General features: G+C 49.3%; 1 protein-coding gene across 2 annotated transcripts in view; it reads right to left on the reverse strand.

Moving 5' to 3' along the window:
- CXCR5 (C-X-C motif chemokine receptor 5) overlaps positions 1 to 22,383 on the reverse strand; it is an 81,475-nt gene extending 59,092 nt beyond the window's left edge. The window contains exon 1 of one of the 2 annotated variants that reach the window (XM_069614406.1): positions 22,264 to 22,383. In XM_069614406.1, the coding sequence (XP_069470507.1) occupies positions 22,264 to 22,365 (102 nt within the window). In that variant the 5' untranslated portion in view covers positions 22,366 to 22,383. Of the gene's footprint in view, positions 1 to 22,230 lie in introns of both variants that reach the window. The other variant, XM_069614405.1, reaches the window with a different exon arrangement.
- Between the last annotated feature and the right edge of the window lie 5,477 nt (positions 22,384 to 27,860).

Raw genomic sequence — 27,860 nt, forward strand, 5'->3', positions numbered from 1 at the left:
AGTGGATATACTTAGGCTACGAGCGAACAAGGTTCGCTAAGGAAGATAACTTACACTCCGATCGGAGTAAACTTTAGTGGTAAGAATATTTGCGAGGAGTGCTGAGAAAAGATATATGTTGGGGCCGGCCAGTTTGTCTGATTGTATATTGTATGTATTATATGTATTAAGTATTGCTGCCTAGTCTTAAAGGACCCAGGTCTATGGGTTAAGTAGGATGGAAAGGTATAAGGGGGCCAAGGGAGGCCTCAGAGCAGGGTATGGAGGAGGGAGGGGAGTAGAGGAGAGCGAGGACAGGATGCCCTGAGTTTTGGTTAAGAAGTGGGAGGGCAATGCAGTGCAGAGGGTCTGGGATGGCAGAGGAGACGTAGAGACCACAGTAGGATTGGCGAGTTCCTTGCAGATTTTGAACAGTTCAGCTGTGTTGTTGGTGGCCCAGAGATGCAGGCTTGGATATGAGTCTGTATTGCCTTTGGAGCAGGCAGCAGGCCAGTCTTGTCAGTACATGTGCTAGAAGCCAGCCACTTCCGCTCAGCAACTCTGCACTTGTGTTTCAGAAAGGCTAGGTCGGAATCAAACCAGGTGTTGCGCTTGGAGGCAGGCTTCATGCAGATCCTCAGGACAGGGGCATGGATGTCCAGGCTGTTGGAGTTGGAGAGGTGAAGGTTAGCAAGGGCTTTCTCTTTGTGAGAGTCAGTGGCTGGAGTGGGAGGGGGAATGAAAGTGGCAGTATCTGGATCCGACTTGGCATCAGCAGCCGCACCGATCAGATTGTAATCAGCGGATCATTTTGCCTCCACTCCAGGCAAAAAGTACTCCAATTTTAGGGGTCAGGTTCATGTTTTTAGGGCTGCAGGCGTCCGTTGCCGATCTCGGGCTGTGGAGCTCGAGTGCAGAGCAGTCATAACATTGCAATCATAAGAAGTGTCTTCTGACTGGCGATTAAGGCACTTTCCTCATATTACCTGAGTCACCTTCCTTTACTCCTCTGCTGCTGGAGCAGCGAAATACACAATTCGGCAACCTGTGTGACATTGTGCAACTGATTTGTCTACGCTTGGCTTGCTGCTAGGCTGCCTGGTGAGTTCATTCTGCATTGCGCAGTTCTCTGTCTCTCTCTTTCCCCCTTCCATCGCTCTGCCCTCTGCCTCCATGGTTCTTTCCATCTCCCCTATTTACTCTAACTGCCACTCTATCACCTATTCTATCCCTCTTTCGAAGCCTACACAACCAAAACTCAGGTTTTTCTTTTTGAAAAACACTTTTGTGGGTTGCGCTTCTGATAGAAACAGTATAAGTCACACAATAATGATTATTCCATGTGTAGTATGTATTCTTTGCATTAATTTTCATGCAATTTTTATTCACAGATTCACATGTTCATATGTTTTCTCTCTGTACACTTTTATTTCTCTCAACACGTGTTTCCCCACGGTGTGTGTCTGTGGTTCTTCAGGAGAGATACTAAACTTAAACTCTTTTATTGTTACAGATAATAATCTCTCTGATTTCTTATAGTTCTTTTACCATTTTTTTATCTCTCATTTTTGCTTTCATGGAGATATTTTTCAAATTCTTATTTCCTTTGGCTTTCTGTGCTCTTCCTCGGTTCTACTGCCATATATACGCCAGGATCTGAGCTGAAAAACTCAGGACATCCTGTCCTCACTCTCCTCTACTCCCCTCTCTCCTCCCTCACCAGCTCCCAGGCCTCCCTTGGCCCCACTCTCCTCTTCCCTCCTACTCTCCTCCTTCTTGCTCATTGCACCGGATGATATCTCTAAACAAGTCCTCTCTATGAAAGTCTCCTCTAAACAGGTGTTCTTCTGCTCCTCCAGAACTATCAAGGACAACATTGCCTCCCTTGCTTCAGCCTTGGCTGATTTCTTCAATCACTCCTTTGCCATCGGCTCCTTCGCACTACCCCCCAACCACTCCCTTGTGCATCCTCTCCTTAAAAAACCTTCTGCCGACTCTTCCGGCTTGGCTGACTACCGCCCTATCTCCATTACCCCATTCCTGGGCAGACACTTGGAGAAGTTGGTCATCTCCTAACTGATCCACCACACTGAATCTGTAGGTTGTCTCCACAACCACCAGTCTGGCTTCAGAGCAGCCAGAGGCACGGAAACTGCTCTACTGAACACCCGTGAAGACTTGCTCTCAAATCTCGATTCCAACTCTCCCTCTGTTCTCATCCTTCTCGATCTTTAGTCCGCCTTTGACACGGTCAATCATGTCACCCTGATAAATCAGCTTCGTGATACCGTTGGCATCATGGACCAGGCGCTGGACTGGTTGACCTCCTTCCTATCAGACCGAAACTCTCAGGTTCAAATGGGCCCTTTCCTCTCCTCCACCACAATCTCCATCTGCAGCATCCCTGAGGGCTCTATTCACTCGCCGTGGTTCTTCAACATCTACCTTGCCTCTCTGGCCCACCTGGTCTCCACCTTCTCTCCTCACTTCCAATGTTATGCGGATTACACACAGCTCTCCTTCAAGCTTCCCTCCACTTCCTCCTCTCTCATTCCTGACTGTCTGCCTGCTATTCAGGTATGCCCTGCTAACAACCTTTGCCTTAATGCCAGTAAGACAGAGATCCTTCTCATTGGAACACCTGCTCCCTCCTTCCCTCCTATTCTCTGCCCCCCCATGGGTCCCATTCTCTCACCCTCTTGTGAGAGTAAAAACCTTGACATCATCTACAACTCCTCTCACTCCTTCTCTCCCCACAGACCTTGCCAAGAAGGCCCACTTTCAACTGCACCTCCTCAGAGGCATTCTGCCTTTCCTCACCTGCCCCCAGAAACTCAATGTCTCCAGAGCTCTGGTCCTCTCTAAGCTGGACTACTGCAACAGCCTCTTCCTCAATTTACCTTCATCAGCCCTTTGCCCCCTTCAACTAATCCAGAATAGGACTGCAAGATGTTTCCTTGGCCTCAAGACCAGGGACTGTATCTCTCCAGCTCTAAAATCCCTCCACTGGCTCTGGGTGGCTGTGAGGATCAAGTTCAAGACCCTCTGCATCATCCACAAAGCTTTCAGGGACATGGGGCCCTGCTACCTCCCTACTAAACCCCACTGGTCTTCTAGCTCCAACTCTCTGCATATTAGACACTTTTCCAAGAAGAGAGTGTGGGGTAGAGTTCTCTCTTCGGCAGGAGCCTCCCATTGGAATGGCCTCCCTGCCCCTCTCAGGCTTGAGGCGGATCTCCTTAAGTTCCAGAAGATTCTCAAGACCTTCCTTTTCTCTTCTTCCTTCCCTCTCCCCCTACCCCGCTGATGCCCCTCTCTGCAGCATTGACTTGTGAGAATACATGTTTATCCCTAAGGAAGCGGTGGGATTCATTTGGGACAGCAGTGGCTCATGCCGCCGCTGACTCAAGCTGCAGCAATGTACAGGAGGGTCTGCGATGACCCTTCTCTGCATTCCTCTTTTCCATATAATTGTAGAAATAAGACTAATGCCAGGGAACTGCCTTGGTGTGTTTGCCATTTCCAAGCTTATCCTTATTGTGAACTCAGGGTGCACTCACAAATGCTGTCGTCCCCTGTACACCCAGCCTCGTGTACTATGAAAAATGTGTACATGCAAATACACAAATGCGCAGATACACAACTGTGCAGATGTAGACACTTCTTCGTGAATTCACAGCACAAGCAGTGGGGATATAGGCACAAGGGCTTCACTACATGTTTGGCAGGAATTCCAGTAGAGTTACCACTCGGTCCCTCAAATTAACAGAGGCAATAGGAGTGGGGGTAAGGGAGGTGTTAGACTCCAATGAATGTTGGACTCCATATGGATTTGAGAGTATTTGCCATGAGCGATTATTGTGTTGCAGCACATCCTCACACTTGGGGAATGGAAAGGGGGGGAGTTGTCTCCACTAGCATGTTGGAGGTAAATCCAGCACTTCCCCTCTGAAGGCAGAATTCGGCACTGCAGTAAAATGGGCTTGTAGTCCATTCCCACCCAAAAAAAAGTGGCAGTAACGGAATTGCAGCCAAAAATGTACTGCCCTGCTGAACTCATACTCAGGGCCCATCTTTGTAAACAGTGTCCTTCTTAGTCAACTGCGATTGGATGGACCAGTCTCATGTCTCAATGTCCCTGCAAAATGCATGCATGCCAACATTCTCCATTCCATTCGATACTGCAGTCCTGGTTTTAACTCTGCCTTCTGGACTTGTAGTGCTGGGTTTATAATAGGGAAAACCAGGACTGCATGCCCCAGAATGCAGAGTTTAAACCAGCGCTTCCTTATTGTCTCCCGAATGTAATGGATAATGTTGGCATGTACATGTGCCTGACCAAAGCAGGACAGGTGGTACTGATATCCTCCCTCAGCGATTTTCTTCCTCTTAACTCTGTCTACGTATGACTTTATTGACACTAGGTGAGCATGCACATTTCCAACCTTGAACCCTCGCAGTTGTGACCAGAACCTGTGACGAGGGCCTGTACCTCATCACATGTAATGGGTCACATGGCCACCCATGTGACTGTGCTAATAAAAGCGGTGCACGGCTCCCTGTGCACCAGTAGCGAAGCTGAGTCAGAAATTCTGCCAAGGACTGGATCAGAAGCTGAACCCTCTGATCAGAAGACTCACTGCCACCACTGTAAACCCTTTTGACCGCTACCCACGGCCCATCACGGCAAAGACCCTGTGAAACCAGCCCTACTGTGACAAAACCACACAGACCAAGAAGAATCCTAACCCACCACTACATACCCAACCCAAGAAGATGGAGTAATGAGGCTCAAGCCTCAGTATCCAAAAATCACAGCTGATGGATAAAAATCTATCAGCAAGAAGAAGACAGACAGTTGGGCGCCAGTCTCGACCATCAGACTCTGCCTCCCGTGTCTATCTGCAGCGCAGCGCTAAGTGCAACGCAGAGGGCCTGCCGGCAGCGCACTTGCAAGTGTGGGCCGGCAACCCCGGGCTCTATAACATCTGGTGAGGAGGGAGTTTAATGAGCCTGGCGTGCTGCCAAGCTGTGCTGGAGCACGCCACCATGAGCGCCTGCCTCGCAGAGTTCATTTGTTGGTCAGGTCGATCCCGCGGCATGTGAGTTCACGCTACTGGAGTTCCCGGAGTGTTTACTAAGGATGGCTGCTCCTGCCTGGGGAAGATGAAGTGGCACGGCAGGGACCGCTGCCACACCCATGTATATGGTGCTATCACCTGGGTGAGAGAAGCAGGATGGGAAGGACCGTTACCGCAGTGGCCTCAGGCCGCGATCCTGCCCGGAGGAGTGAAGAGCGACGCTGCAAGGACCGCCACTTTGTCCATATTCAGGGAACTCCTGCCTGGGGGAGAAGAATGGCGTGGCAATGACTGCCGCTTCAGTGATGCCAGCAAAGCCACAACAGTGACCCTGCGGATCCTAGCGGCCACGTGCCAGGAGCAGGTCACACAGCTGGGCCTTTTCCCAGAACACTGCCCCAGGCCCCGTGCCATACAAAGTGTGACACGATGGAGGGCCTGGGGGGTTAGGCGCAGGGTGGGGGAGCCAAACGGCGGGAAACACAGAGGGAGGGGCAGCCAAAGCGGCGCCCCCACCCTCAGCGTTGCCGGAGGAGCGCACCAAAAGGTGCGAAAGATAAACAGCAGGGGAGGGCAGGAAGCCCGGCCCCCAACAACACAACAAAGGGGCCTGGAAGGATAAATACCCCGGTGAAAACCAAGGTAAACACAAACAGGTCCGGAGCTCACCTCACTCGGGTAAGCTCCCCGGACCTGAGAAAGGGGGATAGAAGAAACGTTCGCCTCAGCGGGCTTACCGTTTCTGTGTCTCTTCTCCCCTTCTACAGGTGACACCTTGTCGGGCTGCAGCGAAGAAGCCGGAGAGCGAGCGGGATCGGCGAGCTACAGCAGAAGGTCCATCGGACGTCGGAGGCGTCGGAGGAGGCAGCCCGGCGTCAGGAAGAAGGGCGCCAGCAGAGCTGGGAAGCGGCGCGGGCTGACGGAAACAAGCGTCGGGCCTGCCCCCGTGCAGGCAAAGGCCGTTTCGGCAGCAGTCGGAGCTCAGGCTGCAGAGGAGAGCATATCTGAGCTCTAATCTTTTGATCGGTGTGCAGCACCAGGCCCGCCCAGGTAGAGAGTAAAGGCTATCCAATGGCCTTTTCGTAGCGTAGTGGTTATCACGGTCGCCTCGCACGCGAAAGGTCCACTGTGCAAAACCAGGCGGAAACATATTTACAGAAATCCTGCTTAAATCAGATTTAGGACAAAGCGGAGAACAACCAAAATATATTTTCGTAACTGCAGCGGCCAGAGAACTGCTCACTACAAAAAAGGGGTGGGGCTGCAACGCTGCGCGCACGCCGGCGAGGACAGCTGTGACACAAGTGAAGCCGCCAAGAGCTCTGTGGCTGAGAAATAAGAATCAGGCGCGGTGGCGCAATGGATTGCACGGCGGTCTTGACTAATTGAGTCTTTCAAAGGTGGTGGGTTCGGATCCCACGAGAGGTGAATATTAGCATTGAAATTTCTTGGAGCGGATAGATTTTTAAATAATTTTGTAAAGCCCAGTGGAGTCAACAACTTGGAAGGAAAGGTAAAAAAAAAAAATGGCTGATGAAAGAGCAAAGAGAGCACAGGAATTCAGTGCATGGGCCAAAAAGGCAGAGAAAGAGTTTGGGGCACAATGGGTGCTGGATGTGGTGCAGACGGAAGAAAGGGCTAGGGCAATGTCGCCCTTGCTGCTCGAGGAGTCTGCTGGCAGCGATGAAGAAGCTGCAGTACCTCAAGGCCAACAGAGGTTGAGAGAGATAACAAAGGAGTCACAAGAGCCGGAGATGCCAAAAATAAAACGGAAGAAAGGAACCAAGAAAGGTATCGTAACATTGAATAACAATATTGACAAAATGGTGAAAGTTTTAAATGCATGTATCACGGCTCAGGGTAAGTCGCCCAGAGCCAGTAAAGGGAGAATGAGAGAGCACAATGGGGGGGCATCTGATACAGAAAGTAGCGAAGACGAAGAGAGGGACCATCTTCAAGCATGGGTGAAAACGAAGGGGGTTATAAGTAAGAAAAAACAAAAAAAGGATAAGGCAGGTATAGATCAAGGGGCAGGCGAGCAGGGGCTAGCAGACAGCGGGGTTCCCATCTCACAGGGGCTTCCCCAAATTCCTGGTCCCCAGGGGTCACCTACCAACACTCCAGTGACTATGATAGGGCCCGCCATAGAAAAAACGGCAGAACCCTTCACAATTATGACCAAATATGGCAGGCCCACGATAGGCAAGGATGCACAGGGGCGGTCCTTAAAAGCACAAGCTTGGTACATTAGCGACAAGGTGAAGGAGAAGATATGGAGAAAAGAATTAATAGATATCTTCTCCCTGCTAGACGTACAGAAAAGGGGTCATGATGTATCAAAGGAAGACATAAAAGAGGACGAAAAGGGCTTATTAAAAAGAACAGCTGTGTCAAGGAATTTTGACAATTGGACAGCAGCGTTTCAGATAATGTCCTCAATCATCTTGCAGAAATTTCCAGAGGACGGCCCATCGCTAGTGACATATCAGCAGAGAGTCTTGCGGGTGTACAAAGCATTTGGGGGTGATGCATGGAAGGAATACGACCATGAATTCAGGAAAGAAATGGATTGCTTCCCGGATATAGGGTGGGATGAAGAAAATTACAATCTATACATATTTAACGTGCTAAAAGAGAAATGGGATACCAGGGAACAACATAATTCAGGGAGCTATTATAGGAAACAGTATGGCCAGACAAATTATAGAACCGAGTACAGATACAACAACAGGAGATACGATAACTATTATGACAGAGCAAGGGATCAGAATTTTCGGAGTAGACAGTACGAGGCACAGAGAGGGTGGCAGAGCAACATACCTCCAACATCACAAGGGGGTGGTAAAGGGAGTAACAGGACAGCAAAGTCAGAGCCAGCACAATGCCGTAACTTTGAGAAGAGAATACCATGCAGCTGGGGGAAGAAATGTAAATTCAATCACAGATGCGAGAATTGCGGAGGGGAACATATTACTACCAAATGCACCAGAGCAGCGACCAGTAAGTACAGGGTACCAGAAAAACCGAGCTAGGAGCATAGGAGAGAAAGGGGCCTCGCCAGTGAAAATCGAGAATATGGAAAAGTGGCTAAGGGTGTTCCCAGACCAGGATGCAGCAGAAACAATAAGGCGAGGTTTCCAAGAAGGCTTCATAATACCGTTTAATGGACAGGGCTCCCAGAACATTCCAAAAAACCTGAAGTCTGCTTTAGAAAACAAGGTATTAGTGGGCAAGAAAATCAGAAAAGAAATTGAGCTAGGGAGGATGGGAGGCCCGTACAGTTCTCCTCCTTTTACAGAATTTATATGCTCGCCTTTGGGTTTGGTCCCTAAAAAAGAGGCAGGCGAGTTTAGGCTGATTCACCACCTTTCATATCCACCAGGGGCCTCGGTTAACGACGGCATCACACAAGAGGCATCATCAGTAAACTACTCAGATTTCCTGGAAGCAGTGAAGTTAGTCAGAGAAGCAGGACAGGGAGCTTGGATGGCGAAAGCAGACATTAAGTCAGCCTTTCGCCTATTGCCAGTGAAGAGCGAATCACAGAGATGGTTGTGCATACACTGGGAGGGCAAATACTTTGTGGACAAATGTCTCCCTATGGGCTGCGCCATCTCTTGTGCATACTTTGAAAAAGTGAGCTCTTTCCTGCAATGGGCTCTTACAAAAGAAATGAAGGGAGCACAGGTAGTCCATTACCTGGACGATTTTCTATTCGTGGGGCCGCAAGGTTCCGAGCTGTGTAGAAATACCTTGAAGTTCACGGCATTAACAGAAGAGTGGGGTTTTCCACTCGCAGAAGAAAAAACAATGGGGCCAACTCAAGTGATACAATTTTTAGGCATCGAAATTGACTCTCGGGTCGGGGTGTGCAGGATCCCGGAGGAGAAGGTGGCGGACATGCTAGGTACAATCACAGATCTGGAAGGGAGGAACAAGGCCACATTAAGGGAGTTGCAATCACTGGCAGGGAAATTGAACTTTGCAGGGATGGTCATACCGCAAGGCAGGATATTCCAGAGAAGGGTCGAGCAAAGAACAAAGGGTGATAAGGTGGGGCACCACAAGGTGCGGATCGGTGGAGCAATAAAGAAAGACTTGGAGGTTTGGGCAGAATTTTTAAAAACATTCAATGGTTCAGTGATCTGGCGCACACCGGTAAACGAGGAAAGCAAAAGGGTGTTGTTCACAGATGCAGCGGGTGGTTTTGGCTTTGGTGCAATATTGGATACAGAATGGTGCGCAGAAAGATGGCCAGAGGCGTGGCATGAGGCTGCATGGACAAGTAACATTACACTTTTAGAGCTATTTCCGATCTGGGTGGCACTGTGTGCATGGGAAGCAAAACTAAGCAGCAAGGAGTTAAACGTATGGTCGGATAACATGGCGGTAGTGCATGTGATAAATAACGGAAACGCTTCTTGTCCGCTGGTCTTGGAGTTAATGAGGGCAATAACTCTGGCTTGTCTGAATAATAATGTTAACATAAGGGCGAGACACATCGCCGGTGATGCAAATATGGTCGCTGATGCCTTGTCTCGTTTTCAGTGGAGCAGGTTCAGGGAACTACGGCCAGATGCAAGAAGGATGAAAACGCCCACGCCAAAAAAGGCATGGGTACCGCTAGAGGCATGGGAAAAGGGTCGGTTAGCCACGAGGCTGACTCAGAAGAGGAAAAGGCCCGAGGGAGCAAGTAGTGGAAAGATTGGCCAGAAACGCCATAACATACAAAACGGGTGAGCAATATAAAAAATATGTAAATAACGTGTTGAGAGAATCAAAAGTGAAAGATGTGGGGGATATCACTGTTTCCAATTTGTGTGACTTCTTGGGGAGTGCATTTTCACAGGGGAAGTGGAAAAGCTGGGCGGCAGCACATTTGGCCGCAGTCGCTTATACGGCAAAGGTGGCTGGTTTTGCAGACCCGACATCGAGCCCTCGCCTAAAATACGCAATGAAGGGGTGGTCTAGGCTAGAAGGAAAGAAACCAGACAACAGGAGGCCCCTGAATTTTTTTAAAGTAGTAAAATTGTTGCAATTATTGCATAGCACATGTAGCAACAGCTACGAGAGCATGCTGTTCAGGGCAGCGTTTGCATTGGCATACTATGGGGCATTCAGGGTCGGAGAGCTGGTAGCAAGCAACACATTGGCGGGAGACGGGCTAGCAAGGAGCGACATCAGCATAGGTTCTAAGGGTATGACCATAATATTAAGGAGATCGAAAACGGACCAAGGAGGGAAGGGGCGAACAATTGAGCTAAATTGTATTAAAGAAAGGGGCCACTGCCCCAGATGTATTACCGAGCAATTTCTCAAAGTGCGTCCTGAAGTTGGGGGGCAGCTATTGATACATAAAGACGGCAGAGCCCTCAGCAGATATCAATTCCAAGCCGTACTAAAGAAAACTATAGCGAAAGCAGGGTGGGACGCAGCCGAGTTTGGAACCCACTCCTTCAGGATAGGGGCAGCCACCTCTGCATGGGTAGGAGGGCCAGGGGCAAAAGGAGTAAAGAAAATTGGGGGGTGGAAGTCACAATGTTTCAAAAGATACGTGCGAGAATATTTGATATAATTCATCTCCCATCCACCCTCGCAGATGAGACCCCCTACAAGTCGGCATGGATAGTTGGCAATTCATTCGTGACGCGTGCAGGCAGGTGGATCGAGGAGTTCAGAGAAGGTTTGCATTTTAAACGGACAATAACTTCCTGGTGGGGCCTCCCAGGAATGCATTGGGAGGACATCCACGACCGGCTCTCGGATTTGATCGGGTTCAGGGATCCCCCTGAATACCTGGTCATCCACCTCGGGGGCAATGACTTGGTTAAAACAAATAGGGGCGAGCTGATGCGCAACATGTGCGAGTCCTTAAGGGCAATAGCACACTGTTGGTGGAAAACGGAAATTTTCATGTCAGAGATAATTGCCCGCAGAATTTGGTATGGGGCACGCAGAAGGCAGGCCATTGAGACAGCGCGAAAAAAACTAAACAAATCTGTAGAAAAATACTGTAGGAACACGGGCCTCCATTTCATAAGGCACGGGTTATCACAGAATGACCCAGAGTGGTTTCATCAGGACGGGGTGCACCTATCCAATAAAGGGTTGGGCAGATTTACGGACAACATCTTTCAAGCATTGGCAGCTCGTGGTTGCAAATAGGTTCGCTGTTTGGGGGGACCTGAGCGGGTTAGGCAACACCCCCTCAGGCGTGGCGGCACGTGTCCAGGAAGGGATGCCACAGGACAACGAAAACTAGCCTAAGGGAAGGCTCGGCATCCATAACCCCTGGACACGATGTGCCCAAAAGCGATTAGTAATGATGTTTGGCTGTCATGATTATTGTGTAGCATTAATTTTTGTAGAAAATAAAAGGGCCTACGGCCCCAATTTTTCCACCAAGCAAAAATATGGTCTGTACTATTCATTTCATTTGTCACAGGTAACAGGTGTAAGGTATAAGAGCAGGGGAGCCCACACTACCCAGCCTATGCCGCCGTGCCATACAAAGTGTGACACGATGGAGGGCCTGGGGGGTTAGGCGCAGGGTGGGGGAGCCAAACGGCGGGAAACACAGAGGGAGGGGCAGCCAAAGCGGCGCCCCCACCCTCAGCGTTGCCGGAGGAGCGCACCAAAAGGTGCGAAAGGTAAACAGCAGGGGAGGGCAGGAAGCCCGGCCCCCAACAACACAACAAAGGGGCCTGGAAGGATAAATACCCCGGTGAAAACCAAGGTAAACACAAACAGGTCCGGAGCTCACCTCACTCGGGTAAGCTCCCCGGACCTGAGAAAGGGGGATAGAAGAAACGTTCACCACCCATCCCACCCGGCAAAAAAGAAAAAAAAAAAAAAAAGAAAGAAGAAGGAACAAGATCAAGAACGCCAAGTACTGGTCATCGGTACATGGTAGATGAAAGTCGTAGGCGGCGGGCGGCACGTGTCCAGGAAGGGGTGCCGCAGGACAAAGAAAACTAGCCTAAGGGAAGGCTCGGCATCCATAACCCCTGGACATGATGTGCCCAAAAGCGATTAGTAATGATGTTTGGCTGTCATGATTATTGTGTAGCATTAATTTTTGTAGAAAATAAAAGGGCCTACGGCCACAATTTTTCCACAAAGCAAAAATATGGTCTGTACTATTCATTTCATTTGTCACAGGTAACAGGTGTAAGGTATAAGAGCAGGGGGGAGCCCACACTACTCAGCCTAAAGTGTTATGGGGCATGGCCACCCCATAGCCCCATCAATGACCCTGCCGATCCTTGCAGCCAGGAGCAGGTCATCTGGTTAGGCCTTTCCCCGGCACCTTTAACACGATAGAGCCCGGCCACCCCAGAGCCTCATCAGGATATTGACATTAACAAGGGTGTGGCTTGCCTCCATGCGGTCTATGGACATTTTGTTCAAGTACTTATAAAAATGACGCCCCTTGTCAGTGGGTCTCCCAATGCCCGATGGACAGTGATGTGCCCTTGATATGCTGGGCTTTTGCCCGTCTAGTGGGTTTACACTGGATTCAGAGAAAGTGAATGTCATTGCCCACCTCCATGTAAATATGGATAGTAGTTGAGTGAATGATCGTGAACTTTGTGGATGGCCAATGGACATAATGGACTGTTTATGCTGTTTTGTTTGTCGTTATTTTGTTATATACCCCTGGCATGGGATGTTGTGATGAGTGCCGCAACGAGTGCCAATGCTTGTCACATGGCCAACTCTGTGACTGTGCTAATAAAACCAGTGCACGGCGCCCGGCCCTGCACCAGTGTCGACCATCAGACCATGCCTCCCTTGCCTATCTGCAGTGATGTGCCAGCGTCACGGGCAAGGCAGAGCGCCTGCCAGCAGCATCCTTGCAAGTGTGGGCTCCCCCCCCCCCCACCCTATAACAATCAGCATGTAGAGCTGCTCAAATGAGGGCAAAGGCCCAAAACCAAGAGGAGCCGCCTCACATCCTGCAGTTACTCCCAGGTCTGCAGAATTTCAGAACCTAGAACACTAGGGGCCGATTCATGGAATTTTTTGGTGCAAAGTGACTTTGCACTGCTGAAAAGGGACTTTGCACTGCAGACACAAACCCTGATTCGTGCAACTGTGCAAAGTGTATTCCATGAATCGGGCCCTAGGAGTATCCTGCCATCAGTCTTCCAGATGACAGGACCCCACTCTCCACTGCCGGTGTCCTGTAGGATCCTCAATACTGCCCCCTCATGTTAGGATCGGGAAAGCCCCTTTCATTGCGACCGGGCGCCATCTTTGTTTGGTTGCGGAAATAAAACTGCCCACGTGCGACGTGAGGTAAATTCCTTCTGTACATTTTGGCATCCCAGAATTCTCAACTTTGCCGCGCATTCCCAACTTTCGAACAACTATACTTTGTTTCCGGAGTTAGTAGTATGAAATCTGCTGCGCGCTTGTGTACGCCTTGACGTCGCTCCAGCCGAGCAGCTGCACCAGCGCTCTTATTTTCACGGGTCTTCTTTTCCCCCTTAGGAACCTTAGGCGACCAGATTTTGAAAATGAAAAAGACTGGGACAGGTTATACGTAAAAGTAGGACTAGCACCATGCGCACATGTAGCCCCTTAGCCCCCACCTCTGTCAGGCCCCCCTTCCACGGTGCCCTCATGGGATCATGCATTTAAATAAATATTTCCGGCACGTCTCATATATATTAACTGCAGGGTTGTAACATGATCCATCACGAGAGCGCTTTGAGGAGCTTTTGCTTTGATTGTTGTTACTGGCTTTACTACACTCTTTTTTTGTTTTTTTTTACAGTCTCAGTGGTGCAATCAGTAGATGCAGTGTGACTATGAACAAAAAGGTTGGAGGTTCGAGGATACGCTGGGGTTACTATTCTACCAATGGTGATGCCAAAACACAGCTTGTTGTGTACAAATGACGGCTTGAATTGTTGCATAACAGCAGTGGTCACTCTCCCTTTCTGAGACATGTATTTGAAATACTCTCGGGACGGGGGACAGGTGTCATAATTTTGGGACGGTCCTGGCAAAACAGGGACGTCTGGTCACCCTAGTTATCTGTGATTTTGCACCTATCGCTATGACGCCCAAACTCCCGCGCTTTTCTTTAATTGCGCTCATTATGACAGCAATAGTGTCGGTTTCCTTGTGTAAGGCCTGAGGTTAGGCCAATGGACCTCTTTCACCTTCAGAGACTGTTGGTATGTCTGAGGGTCAGGGGTTGTTCCAGAAATGTCTGTCTTAATCTGCAGAGATTGTTTTCTTTGCTTGACATGTACCCCTATGTATGTGTTGAGGAGCTTGGGAATGGACCTAAAGCTCTCTTCCTTCCTAGGAGGGGCAGTATTTTACTTGGATTCCACCTCAATTTAAGACTCCATCGGGCCAAGCGGCTGGTTACCTTTTGAAATGCCCATCCGCAAACGTCCGAAATACATTTTTGCGGTTGAGATTAAATTTATGGTTGACGAGAGAAGTTTTGGCGAGGCGTAAAATCATTCCTGCTGATACAAATTTCTGTTGTTATTGTGAGGATCAGAGTGTAAGAGAAAACTTGCAGCACATAATTGTTTCCTGCCCTAATCTGAAGGATATGCGAGAAAAACATTTTAATAATTTGCTAAATCTGTATGTGGAAATGGATGATAATGAGATATGGAGCATTTTATTTAAGAGTGTCAGATTTTCGATCATAAAAGCCTTGGTGCACTTTTTGGCAGCCGTCTTACCTGTTGAAATACAAATTCAATCTTGATAAGCTCAGTATTAACACACTCTAAAGCGGTCCTTGTGCACGGCGAGAAAAAATGACCATTATTATCATTAATTTGAAATGTATCTGATGCTTAATTTTAGACTTTCTCATTTAATTGCTCGTTTTACATCTCTTTTTCCATGATTTAAATTGTAAATATTTTTTAATTTGTCTGATTTTTTCTTGTTCTAAATGAAATTGTAAATATAAATTAGTGTTGATTTTGAAAAGTTGATTAAGTCAGCTGTATCAAAATAAAAATAAAAAAAAGACTCCATCTTTAAGGGCTGAAATGTGTCCATCCTTTTCAGTTTTGGCCACCTATAAGCCAAAACGAATGCATTGAGTACAGCTATGGAGAGATGACATATGAAGAGGAGTACAGCTATGGAGAGATGACGTATGAGGAGGAGTACAGCTATGGAGAGATGACATATGAGGAGGGACACACAGCTTGTAGGTGTTGTTTGGTTATTTACCCACCCATTGACTGCCCGTGGCTATGTAGATCCCTGTGGCTATTCCCACCTACTTCCTGACCCTCCCCTTACAAATAAACCCTCCATTGAGCTACCTTTATCAAGCCTTAAAATAAAACTTGCCACTCAAAGTGCCCATCAGAGTTTTCAAAATCAGTCTTCTGAAATCGAATGGTTTAATAAGTGCTGGAAGCGTGCTACTAGTGTAATAAGGGCACCAAGAGACCACGCAAGTGGCAGCAAAGCCTGGTACAAGACAAACTAACATAATATAAACATCTTTAACAAGGTCTGCCTCCACCCAACAGTTTTGGCGACATGAACACCATTTTCCAGCTGCTACCTTTAATGGCCAGTTTATACCACTGCAGCAATGCCTGGCAAATACCTTTTCCATTCCATGTCTACTACACAAAAGCCGAAGCTGTTGGTATTGCCAATGCTTGTTTGGTTGTATCTCATAGGTGGTGTTTAAGCATCACCTATGAGCTTAAATGAATGCCATGGTGTTTGAATTGAGTCAGAGGGGATTTGCACAGGAATTACCCATGCCTCTGCGTTGCCATCCTTAGTTCCCTTTCAACACTTATCGGAGCCCTGATTTGATATAAGCACATGCATTTCCTTTCCTGACACACAATGCGGGGGGGGGGGGTCATTACAAGTTGGGTGGTATGCTGGCTGTAAATCTGCCAGAATACCACCCGACAGAATTATCATTACCGCCTCTTGGTCTGGCGGTATTACTTCCAGATTTCAAGTGGCGGTGTAAGTCCCCATTCTCAATATGGAATTTTCGACAGAATTACTGAGGCATGTTAATTCTGCCGAAAGTTGGTGGAAAGGCGCAGATTTACCTCCAGCTAATAGCTGGAGAAGAATCCTCCAACTTTCCAGCCAACTCATAGTTGGGTGGTGCGGTAATGATATGATAGGTTATTTATAAATGCACTTAATACCCAGAGGTTTCTAAGTGCAGACCCGGGGATCGAACTTGTGTTGCTCTGTGTTGTCTTGCTTCCAAGGCGAGCACGTTGCCCCTGAGCTATCCTCCCGATCAAAGCAGCAATGTATGGTAATACCACTGCATTTATCCAGCAACGCCCAACTGGTAATGACCCCCCATTGTCAATTGCCCATCTCTGCTGTCAATGTCTCATTAATAGAGGGTATTAAAGAGTGTCATTGTAAATAGTCAATACAAAAGGACAACAGCATTGCAAGACTTAAGATACATTGGGCCTCATTACCCAGTAGGCGGTGAGCCATGGCGCTACTAGCGCCATGGCTCATGCCGGTAAAATACTGGCACCGCCTTGGCGGAAAGGGGATTTACCGCCCCATTCCAAGGTTGGAGGGGCGGTAAATCCCCCTTCCGCCATTGCCCTTCCCCATTCCCATTTCTGCCCCATAGGGCTCTATGGGAATGGGGAAGGCGCTAATTACGGCACCGCAATTTTGCGGTGCCGTAATTAGCTCCGAGGTCCCTTAGCGGGTTGGATTTTAACGCCTGCAAAAAGCAGGCGTTAAAGCACCAACCCGCTAAGGGACCTCGTAGTAAGGCGGTAGGGATTTACCGGTACTGGTATTTTACCGGTACCGGTAAATCCCTAACGCCATCCGTGTAATGAGGCCCATTGTCAGAAATGTGCAAAATAAGTGTGTGGTTGGGAAAGATCCCTCTGAAGAAATACTATGTGTAAAGGTAGTTTAAAAAAATGCAAAGTCTTCCTTCTCCCACAGGAGCTTCAAGCCTTCAAGTTATTTGCATCCACACAAGCTAAAGTTCACATACATGTTTACCCACCTGTCTTCAATAAATAGGGTTGTCTCGTGGGAGAGCAAAGGTTCCCACTTGCCTCTTGGCACGTAAAAAAACGTTAAAGGACCTTCTCGGTCTAGTTTGACAAAGAACACATACTATAAATCACGGAATCGAGAAGGTTTTAAAAAATGTTTTTTAATTTGTTATTTATATGGAACGAAATTATTTTATTTAAGAAGTAGACCTTTTATGGGCACTGTGTTGTTTTAAATACACGTGAAAGGTTTGTTGTAAACCAAAACACATTAAAATGAAAGCAAAATTAAATAAAAAATAAAAAAGGTGAAAAAAGAAAAGCTCCAAATTGCTCAAGAGCTGACGAGTTCCTTATTGGGGCGTTTGAGGCTGCACTTGGCTTATGTTGGCAGCCACTGTATGGTATACCTTGCAAATGGTGACTTACAACCTTGCAAATGGTGACTCACAAGGCAGATAAGGGCAGTGTTGGGGCATTTGAGGCTGCACCTGAGATGCAATGGCAGCATCTGCAAGGCAATTCCTTACTCAGTCATAGGATGGCATGATTTGGGCATTGCAAGCTGCAATTGGCTTATGGTGGCAGCACCTGCACGGGTGAGGTTGTCTCTTGGCATGTGGTGGCTAAGCCATGCATGCAATGGTATTATTGGGGCATTTGAGACTGCACTGGTCCCCTCACACATGGTGTTCCGCAAGGGCTCTTCTTTCTCACATCTTGTGGTATTTATGTGTAAATACCACAACATTCACCGCAGGAGGTAACTTGGCATCTGAAACCAGCCCCTCAACCAAGATATAAAGAGCTAATTCAGGAAATTCTAACAAGGGAAAAGGCACATTTTTAATTAACAATTTAATCTCCACGGGTAGAGAATTCCACTACTGAGCGCCTGAACTGGGAAGCATCTTCCACCCCCGTTTGGCCAGTTTAAATTGAAGCACAACCATCTGGCCGAGAAAGGCTAATCCAACTTGTCCCATGAGTCGATACCAGGCAAAGCGATTTTGCAAAAAAGCATGGCCCAGAGAATGTTACAGAGATCTACAAATGAGGCAGAAAACCTTGAACTGAACTCTGTACTTCACCGGAAACCAGTGCAAAATACGCCCCAGTCCCTCCCAGCAGAATAACATCCTTGCTGAGGCATTCCACACTGTCTGACCCTTTAGCAATGTCACCTTTGGAAGCCCAAGGTAAACCCATTGAAAACATCCAATCTGCTGGAGAGAAAAGCATTAACTAACTGGGAAGGGGGTGGTGGGGAGTAATAATATGGAAATGTTCTCAATGTACGAAGGGGGGTATAAGGTAATGGCCAGGTCACTTCACTGGCTTGCTTTTCATAAAGGCAAGGAGGAATCAAGCTGCACTCCAATGTTCTGAACCCGGGATGCTGGAGAATGGACTCAAGGAAGACGGGCAGTGGTGGGCTGACCAAACTTCATCATAACCCCCATTTACAGCAATCTGGGACGGTAAGCCTTGTAACATAACCCCTGTTTTCATCTGGAAGGGAGGTGAAGGAGAGAGGAGCAGAGGGGAGGGAAATGGCACCAAGGGAAGTGAAGGGAGAGCCAGGCAAAGGAAGGGGAGGGTCTAGGAGAAGATTGGAGGGAAAGGTGTCAACAGCTAGAGGGTGAACCCAGAGTTGGAGGCAGTGCTGCTTGAAGTGATAAGGGCACAGATACTAGGCATAAAACAGCTAAGAGCCTGGTGGTTTAGGGGGTGAAGGCTGGCGGAGCCTAGGCTTTACAGATAGTTGAGGAAGTGAATAGACCAGACAAGTGATAGGCGAGCAGAATACCTTACTCAGGATCAGGTGGCATATGAAAGTCCAACAAGGAGACTAAAGAACATCTGCCATCATGGAGAAAGGCTAAAACAAGGAGAGGGAAGTGGGCAAGCAGGAGCCGGACTGGATTGTGAAGTGAAGCCAAGCGAGAAAGCAACGGCTTCTATCCTACCAGCTCATTGGGTATCCAAGACCAATAGGTGACCTGGAGGTTGGTCCCCGAAAGCAAAGACTAAGAGAAACTGAGATTGCGGGAGGCTCTTCCAAGACAAACCCAGAAAGGGAGATGAGTGGCAGAAGCCCACCCCAGAAACCAGATTTACAAAGAGACTAGCATAGGCAGAGGGCTATCATGATGACAGCTTGAAAACAGGACCGATGTTGAACTGTGAGTGACAACGGGACAACTACAGCCCAGGATAGCCAGCTGTTGCCCCAGTGATAGGTATTGCACTGGCATGTTTCAGGAGCCAGAAACCTGAATCTGTAAAAGACAAGGGCATAACCATGGCCTCTGAAACCGAGGTCCCAAGAGATCCAGAGTCATGATACTCGGAGTCTCAAGGATCCTGATCCAAGGAAATGTGATTGGCTTTTCTGTGTAGGCTCTATCTGCAGCAGCCATCCTGACCATACACTGTTTACTACAAGTAATAACCCCAGTGGACGGGCCATTACTCGCTGGTAATGGCTCCCATCAAGAGGTTTATAGACAGTAGTATCCGGGGACGGTGGTTCTAGAGTACTCAGAGTGCACTGCAGAATTAGCACGCAGGCAGTGAGGGAGGTGTTCTGAGGGAGCTTCTGGAAGGACACAAGATAGACTAGCAGTGGGGCAAATCGCAGAAGAAGGCAATTTTTGTAAACAGTGCGCCAGAGAGCAGTAATGGAGTGGAGGGACAAAAGAACCTGTGGGCCAGCTAAGAAGTGCACCAGAGAAGACCACTGTAGCAGGTAGCCCGGAGAAGGCTAGCGAGGCAGCATGGAGTGAGGAAGGAAGATGGCGGCAGACGCGGAGAGGAGCCAGGTGGTGCAGAAGGGCTGTGACATTGGGTGGAAGAGGGGAAGATTCTGGCCCATACAAGAGGTAAGGCTCGACTCATAACCAATGAGCAATAATGACATTTAACTCAGGGGATGAGCCAGACAAATACTGGAACTGAGCTGTATGATTAGTCCTTTACATATTTAGTTCTCCTCACCAACACCTTCTCTTAAAGAGAATCATCCATTTTGGAATGACTGGTTCTCGAATAAAACCAAGCTTATGTGCACATAAATTCTGTCCCCAAGTGCCTGCTTGATCCCACTCATTGGGAGATTACTAACAAAGTCACGAGTCCGGTGACTCAAAATGAGTACAGTCTTGTGCTCACATAGTTAGAGAGGTTTGTCTGAGATTAGATGGTGTCCCTTTCTAATCTAAAAGTCACTGATGTCTTGGCCCTCATAACTCACAAAGTCAGAGATGACCCTTTGGGATAATGCTTCGGCTCGTGGTACTCACAAAGTCAGAGATGTCTTAGCATCTAGTACTCACAAAGTCAGAGATGTCTTGCCTTTGGTCCTAACTGAGCGACGTGAGAGATAACCTGCCCCTCTATTGTCATACAGGGAGAGCTGTCGGTCTGGTGTTCACAGTCAGAGATGTCGGTCTGGCAATAGGTTGTGGCTCTTTCTACCCGAAAAGTCAGAGTTGTCTTGCCTTTGTTACTTACAAAGAGAGAGGCCTCACCCCTCTGTCCACACACAGTGCATAGTGTCTACCTGGCACTCATAAAGACAGGGATGAATTGGAACTCAGTACTCATAAAGTCAGTTATGGCTGTCTACAATAAAGCCCGAGGTGTCTGTCTGGTACACAGTCAGCTACGTCCTGTCTCTGGTTCTAACACAAACAACGCTATCTCACAAAACTCGCCCAGTCAGAGAAGTCCTGGCCTTCACTAGTCACAACGTCAGTGGTGTCCCGCCTGTCCGATAGCACAGCGAGTAGAGCGCTCACTTTGACAACCGCGCAGAGCCTGCTGAAGCAGCTTCGAACCCCTGTCGGACCAAACTCAGCCTTTCATCCTTCTGAGGTCGATAAATGAACACCACACCCCGCGGGTAATGATCAGCAGCGCTCAGATGCTTGAGGGTTCATAGCGCTATATAAATGCTAAATTATTATTATTAGTGCTCACCAAGGGAGAGATATGTTGCCTGTCCATTCTCACAAAGCCGCATGTCTTGGTTGAATAAATCACACAATGAATCATAGCAGTCCTGCAGCAATTGTTGGTATTTACGGCTCAAAATGTTTGCAATGTCTATTTGGCACTCACAAAGTCAGAGATGCCTGGCTGGGATGGAGCTTTTGTGCTCAGTACTCACCATATCAGGGAGGCTTGCCTGCTGCTCATGAAGACCGAGAGACATGTCTACCCCTTGCCTTGAATACTCACGAAGTGAGCGATGTCTTGCCACTCTGTTCTCACACAGAAAGAGATGTCTACCTGGTGCTCACCTAGAGATGGACTTAACACTACTCACAAAGTCACATGTCTTGGCACTCAGTGGTCACTCAGTCAGCTACGTCTGTCCTGAACTGAACCTGAGATATCTGTCTGGTGCAACGTTAGAGGTGTCTTGGACCTTCGTCAAACATGCAAGAGATGTCTGACTGATACTCGCACAGTGTGAGACCCCTCGGCTCCCGCAGCCTGCATAGTCAGAAGGGAATAGACTCAAGGCGGAGATGTCTTGCCTTTAGAACTGACTAAGGAAGAGATGCACTTCCGCTCTATTCCTACACAGTCAGTCAGGGATGTCTCGTCTATTAGTACTGACAACATTAGGTGTCTGTGCTTTCAGTACTCACGCAATCAGAGATGTCATGGTGCTCAGCAAATGAAAGATGCCCTTCGTGTTATTCTCACAGCCTCACAGAGGGCTTGGCTAGCAGGGCTTTCAGTACTAAGTTACCAAGTCATATGTCTGGCTTCTAAGTGCCCATACAAATGAATGATGTCTATCTGGGACCAAGCCTTACTCCTGCTCAGAAAGTTTGACATCAATTTGTTACTCAGAAAGTCACATAGGCTGTGCCTAGCGGTACTCACGAAGCCAGAGATGTTTATTTGGTGCTGGCAAAAGCAGGAATATCCTCGCCCTTGTTACTCAGAAAGTCACTGATGCTGTGCCTAGCGGTACTCACAAAGCCACAGATATTTATGTGGTGCTGGCAAAAGCAGGAATATCCTCGCCTTTGTTACTCAGAAAGTCACTGATGCCTTGGTGCCCAGCTCTCAAAAAGCCATAGATGCATGCCCAGTCACCCGGAGGTTGCAGCTGCCTGTCTGGTACTCACAGATTCAGTGATGCCAAGGTCCTTGGTACTCACAAAGTCAGTGATGTCTCTGCTCTCGGTGAAAGCCTCCATTAGCGGGAGTGTCTGAAACGCCTGGAGGTCGCTGGGCTGCTCTGTGGGGGACTCTGAGGGCATGGACTTGCTGTCTCCGAGTCAGAGGCTCTTCTCACACGGAGTAAATGAGGAACTGATCCCTAGAATAGACCATGCTCACTGGTGCAAAGAGCCACCCTGCCGGCCTTACACACACGGGGGCCAATTGGGCAATGGGGGATGAGGGGGTGGACTGATGGTGTTGACAAGAGCTTAGGGCCATGACACTCACTGGGGACACCTGATGGAAGAAGCCCGGTCTGAGGTGACCTTTGTGACTCTTATGATTCTGTTCTCTGTCTACAGGTGCAACTAAGGGCCATCAGTACTGTGGCAAACCAGCAAAACAAGCACACATAAACTGTAGATTCTATTCACAGGTTCTGAGAATGTCCTTTCCTTGATATTGTTGAAAGTATGGCACTTTGTTATGAAACGTCTCCTCGCGATTCTTTGAGAAAGTCACTCCATTTCCCAGAATGCAATGTCATTTTTCGCTTTTTATCACAATTTCTTCTTGATGCTTTGGTCCTTCCACTACCTTTTGGACGCTGTCGTACTTCCACTACCATTTCGAGAATGCATTGTCAAGTCACCCTTTTTCTCACAAGTGGTCATTTTACAAAAAATAGTAATAGCATGAAAGAGACCTCCAACGTTAGCACGTATGTGCTGTTGGGCCCCCATGCAATTTTAAACATCTACAAACACAGGGCCTCATCACGAGTCGGGCGTTAAGCAGGCGCTATTTCTGCCGAGCGGAATTAGCATTATCGCTGGGTTCCATGGCGGAAATAGCACTGTATCACAAGTGTGCACACGCACACTGGCCTGGCAGTAATACTAATTCCGCTCGGCGGAAACAGTGCCGAAAAGCGGGCTATCCCCCAAAAACGCAGCATCAATAGTGCTGCCGGTGCAATTAGCGCATGCTAGCGCACGATAATACCGCTGGTGAGAATTGCACCACCGCCGGAACGGGAAGCACTGTGGCACCAATTTTGAAAATCACAATCCATCCAAAATCAGAGCCCCTGGCAGCTAGCCACACCCCTAGGGCATCCAAAATGTCTGAGGAGAGGGCAAGGCCCAAAGCAGCCCAACATTACTTGCGGAAACCGAAGTTCATAGAGGCAGAGCTCATTGTCCTGGTGGACGAGGTTGTGGGCCACCATGCATGAAGACATCCTCCCAACGCCGCCCCCAGATATGGCAGGCGGTAAACCAGAAGGTGTCAGCAGTCGGCTGTGTCCCGCGGGATGGGGAAGACTGCCGCAAAAGGTGGAATGACCTGCGTGTGTGGAATCCTGGCCCAGCACAGACAGGATAGCCTGACCACCAGGAGAGGCTTACCTCCACAACTAGATCTGACGCTCTCCGAGAAGTGCAATACCATCATCGACATGGAGGGGATTGAGGGAGTTGGAGGAGCCGAGGCGGGTGCTGGCAGCCAGGAGGCAGAAGGTGAGTCAAACTCCCCTGCCCCTATTTGCATGTAACTACAACAGCCCAGCACAGCATCCCCCAGTGGAACTCCCATGAGCTGGGCACTACCACTGGGGCCAGTGAGTGGGAGCCACCACAGGCACTTACGGCTGCACCCATGTGCCAGTGCACCAAGGCCACCCCTATGAGCCAGAGCAGTGGGGTAGGCAGCCAAAGGACACATCCAAGCACCAGGCACCACACAGCCATGGCAGGGCCTGGCAGTGACAAGTACCAGACCCCCCGCAATCATCATGCATAAAAGTCAAGTTGGTAATGGGGATCAGATGCATGCAAGTAAAGCAGTGGCTAGGCCACCAATGTACCCCTGCCATGCCACCACAGCCCATTGAAATCCCCCAAGTCTCCCCCAGCACTTGTCCCCATTGTCGCCAATCCACTACCAAACGTAAGCAGGCCAGGCTCGTGCATCAGTGCAAAAGCCCGGTGCCACACTCCTCACCATGTAATCACTGTCATGTCTGCCAATACACATGAGGGAATGTGTCCTAACGCCATCCCCTATGTTCCCTACAGGCACACAAGCTTCACCGGAGGCGTCAGAGGATGAGGACGCAATAGGTCCATCTTTACATGTGCCCTCCCGCGCCACCACCACCCTGCAAAAGGGATGCCAAATGTCACCTAGGCGCAAGACGCACCCAACCACACCCCGCCACGGCAGGGGCACGCCCACACCACAAGGCCAGCCTGCCAGGAGCACACCTGTTGCCATTGAGGACACCACTGTGGCACTCCAGGCTTCCAGGGAGGGCACAGCCCCGACAACCATAACCCACGAGGAACAAGGGGCCAACAGCAGCAGCACTGATGGCCTCCATGCGGCAGAGCTCCTGACACCAACCCACATCTGCTGCCCTCCACCACCCAACACACCCGAGAGCCCAGTCTGGGAAATGGAGCATAGCCCAAGTCCACAGGTCCCAGCACACCGGCGGCGCGCATACACCCCGAACCAGACACTGATACAAGCTCCTATGGCTCACCAGTTGTCAGGCCCACCAGGCAACGTATCCCCACTCCATCCAAGCAGACGGGTGCCCTGGGCGCTGTCATGGAGCATATAAATGCGATAGAGGAACAGCACTGCCAAATGGAAAACATTGCCACTGAACACAGTCAGCACATGCAGGCCATTAGTGACGCCATCCAAGTGGCCACGAGGAGGATGGCCCACGACAATGCACAGACTAGGAGGGTTGTGGAAGCCTGCACAGCCTCACTGACAAGGTTTGGTCAGAGGGTGCACGAGATATATTAGGGGGTCTCTGCCCTGGCCGAAGAGATGAGGGAGAGCAATGCCCTACAATGCCAGCAGCAGCAGGTGGCAGCTTCTGTTGTATCCACCTCCACCACCCCTACGGAGGAATCACAACAAGGCACCCCTTGGCGGAGGTCCCTGCACCAGCTGCGCTCACGGTCCCTGGATGCTGGCGGTCGTGAGAAGAGGGCACGGCCATCATGAATGGCATGACTCTTGTTGGCCTGAGTGGCCATGTTATGGACACAGTGGTGGGTGGCGGCATTGTGTGCTGGGATGTTGGTGGTGGGTGGAGAAGGGGGATTTTGTCCCCGGGTGTTGGTGGTGGGAGAGGAGAGGGGGGATTGTGTGCTGGGGTGTTGGTGGTGGGTGGAGGGAGGGGAGAGAGTGTGCTGGGGTGTTGGTGGTGGTTGGGGGCAGTTGGGATTTTTTGCTGGAGTGTTGGTGGTGGGTGGGGTGAGGGGGGATTATGTGCTTCGGTGGGGGTTGGGGGAATGGAGTTTGAAAAAGTTACATACAAATCTGTTGACCAAATAACTTGTGAGGACATTTATGATTTTGTTCTTGAGCTCTTTATTTCCACTGTGCTGGTTGTGTACTGGGTCAGGTCAACATACTAAACATAATTGTCTATTAGCCACCTGTCGGGCCACTCTCCCTTCCCTCACTTCATCTCGGTGGGTGTCTGCCCTGGCTCCTGCCACATGGTCGCCGTCTCTATCTTCCTCTGGGTGTGGTCTGTCAGCGTCGCGGCAGTAGGGGCACATTCCTCCTCAGGAAAATGTTATGGAACATAGCACACACCAATATTATTTTGCCTTCTTTGTCAGGGGCATACATCAGGTGCCTTCAGGAGTCCAAAGGGACACTCTATGCATACGCAGATTCGGCTGTGGGCATGGTTGTAGGCGGTCTCATGTGGTGTACGTGGGTCACGCACAGGGTTCATCAACCACGGCAGCTGCGTATATCCTGAATCACCTGCATGGGGTGGAATACAGACATCAGTCATTTCTCTCATGCATGTGTATGCAGTCTCAATGTATCTGGCAATTGTCAGCCATGGGCATTCTTGTGTGCATCCGGCCCATGCAATGTGTATGTGTGATGGGTGTGCATCCTTTGCATATCATGCCATTAATTACCTGTCCTGTACAAGCACCCGGTGACTTTTTGGCGGGTGCTCTGCAGCGTTTCCCGGTTAACTGCACATTGACAGATGCCTGTGGCATGGATGGACATGCCGTTGGGTGCTGCTGTGTGGATCTGCGATGTGACACATTCAAGTTGCATTGTGGGACATGTTGTCTGATGTGTAATTGTGATCGCAGCAGTGTGTGTCCATCATCATGTGTGTGTCCAGGTGTGTCAAACCTGTGTCCAGGTGTGTCAAACGTGTGCATGCACCCTTAGATACCCCCATTGATGGTGCAGTGGCTGCACAGGTGCTTCTAGTGCCTCCTCTTGACATGCAATGCTTCCTGTGGCTATCCGCCCACCCCTTTTTTCTAGTGCTTCAAAGTGCATGTTTGGCAGGGTTTGTACTCACCCAATATCCAGGTCCGTTTTCCTCTGTACCTCTCCATGAATCCCAGCAGTTTGCTGTTACATTGGACCATGGAGTTGTGGGTGGATCCTGGGTAGCAGGCACAGCAGTGGGTTATGATGAGGTCAGGGTCACAGGTCACCTGCACGTTCATGGAGTGGTAGTGCTTCTGGTGGATCTATGTGATTATTGCAACGGCAGAAAATGGCTACTTTTTTTTTAACCCTTTACACCACATATATATGTACCCCCATATTAATCTTATGTGCTATACCCCCCCACATATGTATGTGGTGTAAGGGGGGGGGAATCTGCATTTTCGGGTGTCGCAATTGTCAGGTCGACATTTTTGGTAACGATTCCCTTCCGGTTACTGTTTACAACCTCATGGGCCTGGGGCGCCACCAACACGACATGGGTGCAGTCAATGGCTGCTATTACATTGGGCAGCTGTGTTGTGGCATAAAAGCGTGGCTTCATATCATTGACCTGGGCCTGGGTGGTGGGCAGTGCGATGTGTTAGTTGACATGGCGCAGAAGGGCATCCATTACCTAGCCCAGGACTGCACTGAATGTTGACTGTGCCATGCCATGCATCATAGCCACGGAGTGCTGGAAGCTTCCCGTCCCCAGGTACTGCAGTGCTGCCACCAGCTTCACCAGTGGGGCCACAGCTGTACGGATATTAATCCTGCTCCCAATGTCTTCATGTATTGTGGCCAGCAGCTTGGTGATAGTCTCCCTGTCCAGGCGATACTCAGTTACCAACTGGGTGTCACTGAGGGCCCAGGGTGATGGCCTGAACCTGGGAATGGGTGCTCGCCTTGCTGGGGCTGCTCTCCTCCTCCGCCTCATTCCACCCCCCCCTGTACTCCCTGTGGTCTAGGCTGGTTGTGCTGCACCTCAAGGTCCAAGCGCAGTCTGAGCAGCTACCTGTCTCAGCTTACAGAAAATAACGGCAGAATGGTGTTGTGAACAGTGTTTTGGGGTGCCTGGGTGGGTCATATATAGCCCTCTGGTGTGCATTGTGTTCACCTATGGCTTAATTCCTGCCACCTGGGTTCTGTTACCTCCAGCTGGAGGCTGGGGTCAATCTCAGCTGTATTAGCACTGGTTTTCAACATTAATATTGCAGTGCATGCACTTGTAATACGGCTGTAATTGCGCTTTGTGTTGTCGGAGCTATTAGCGCTGGCTGTAATACCGCCGGCTGTAATAGCTCTG

Source organism: Ambystoma mexicanum, chromosome 9 (assembly GCF_040938575.1).
Source record: "Ambystoma mexicanum isolate Mex_15411 chromosome 9, UKY_AmexF1_1, whole genome shotgun sequence".
Lineage (NCBI taxonomy): Eukaryota > Metazoa > Chordata > Amphibia > Caudata > Ambystomatidae > Ambystoma > Ambystoma mexicanum.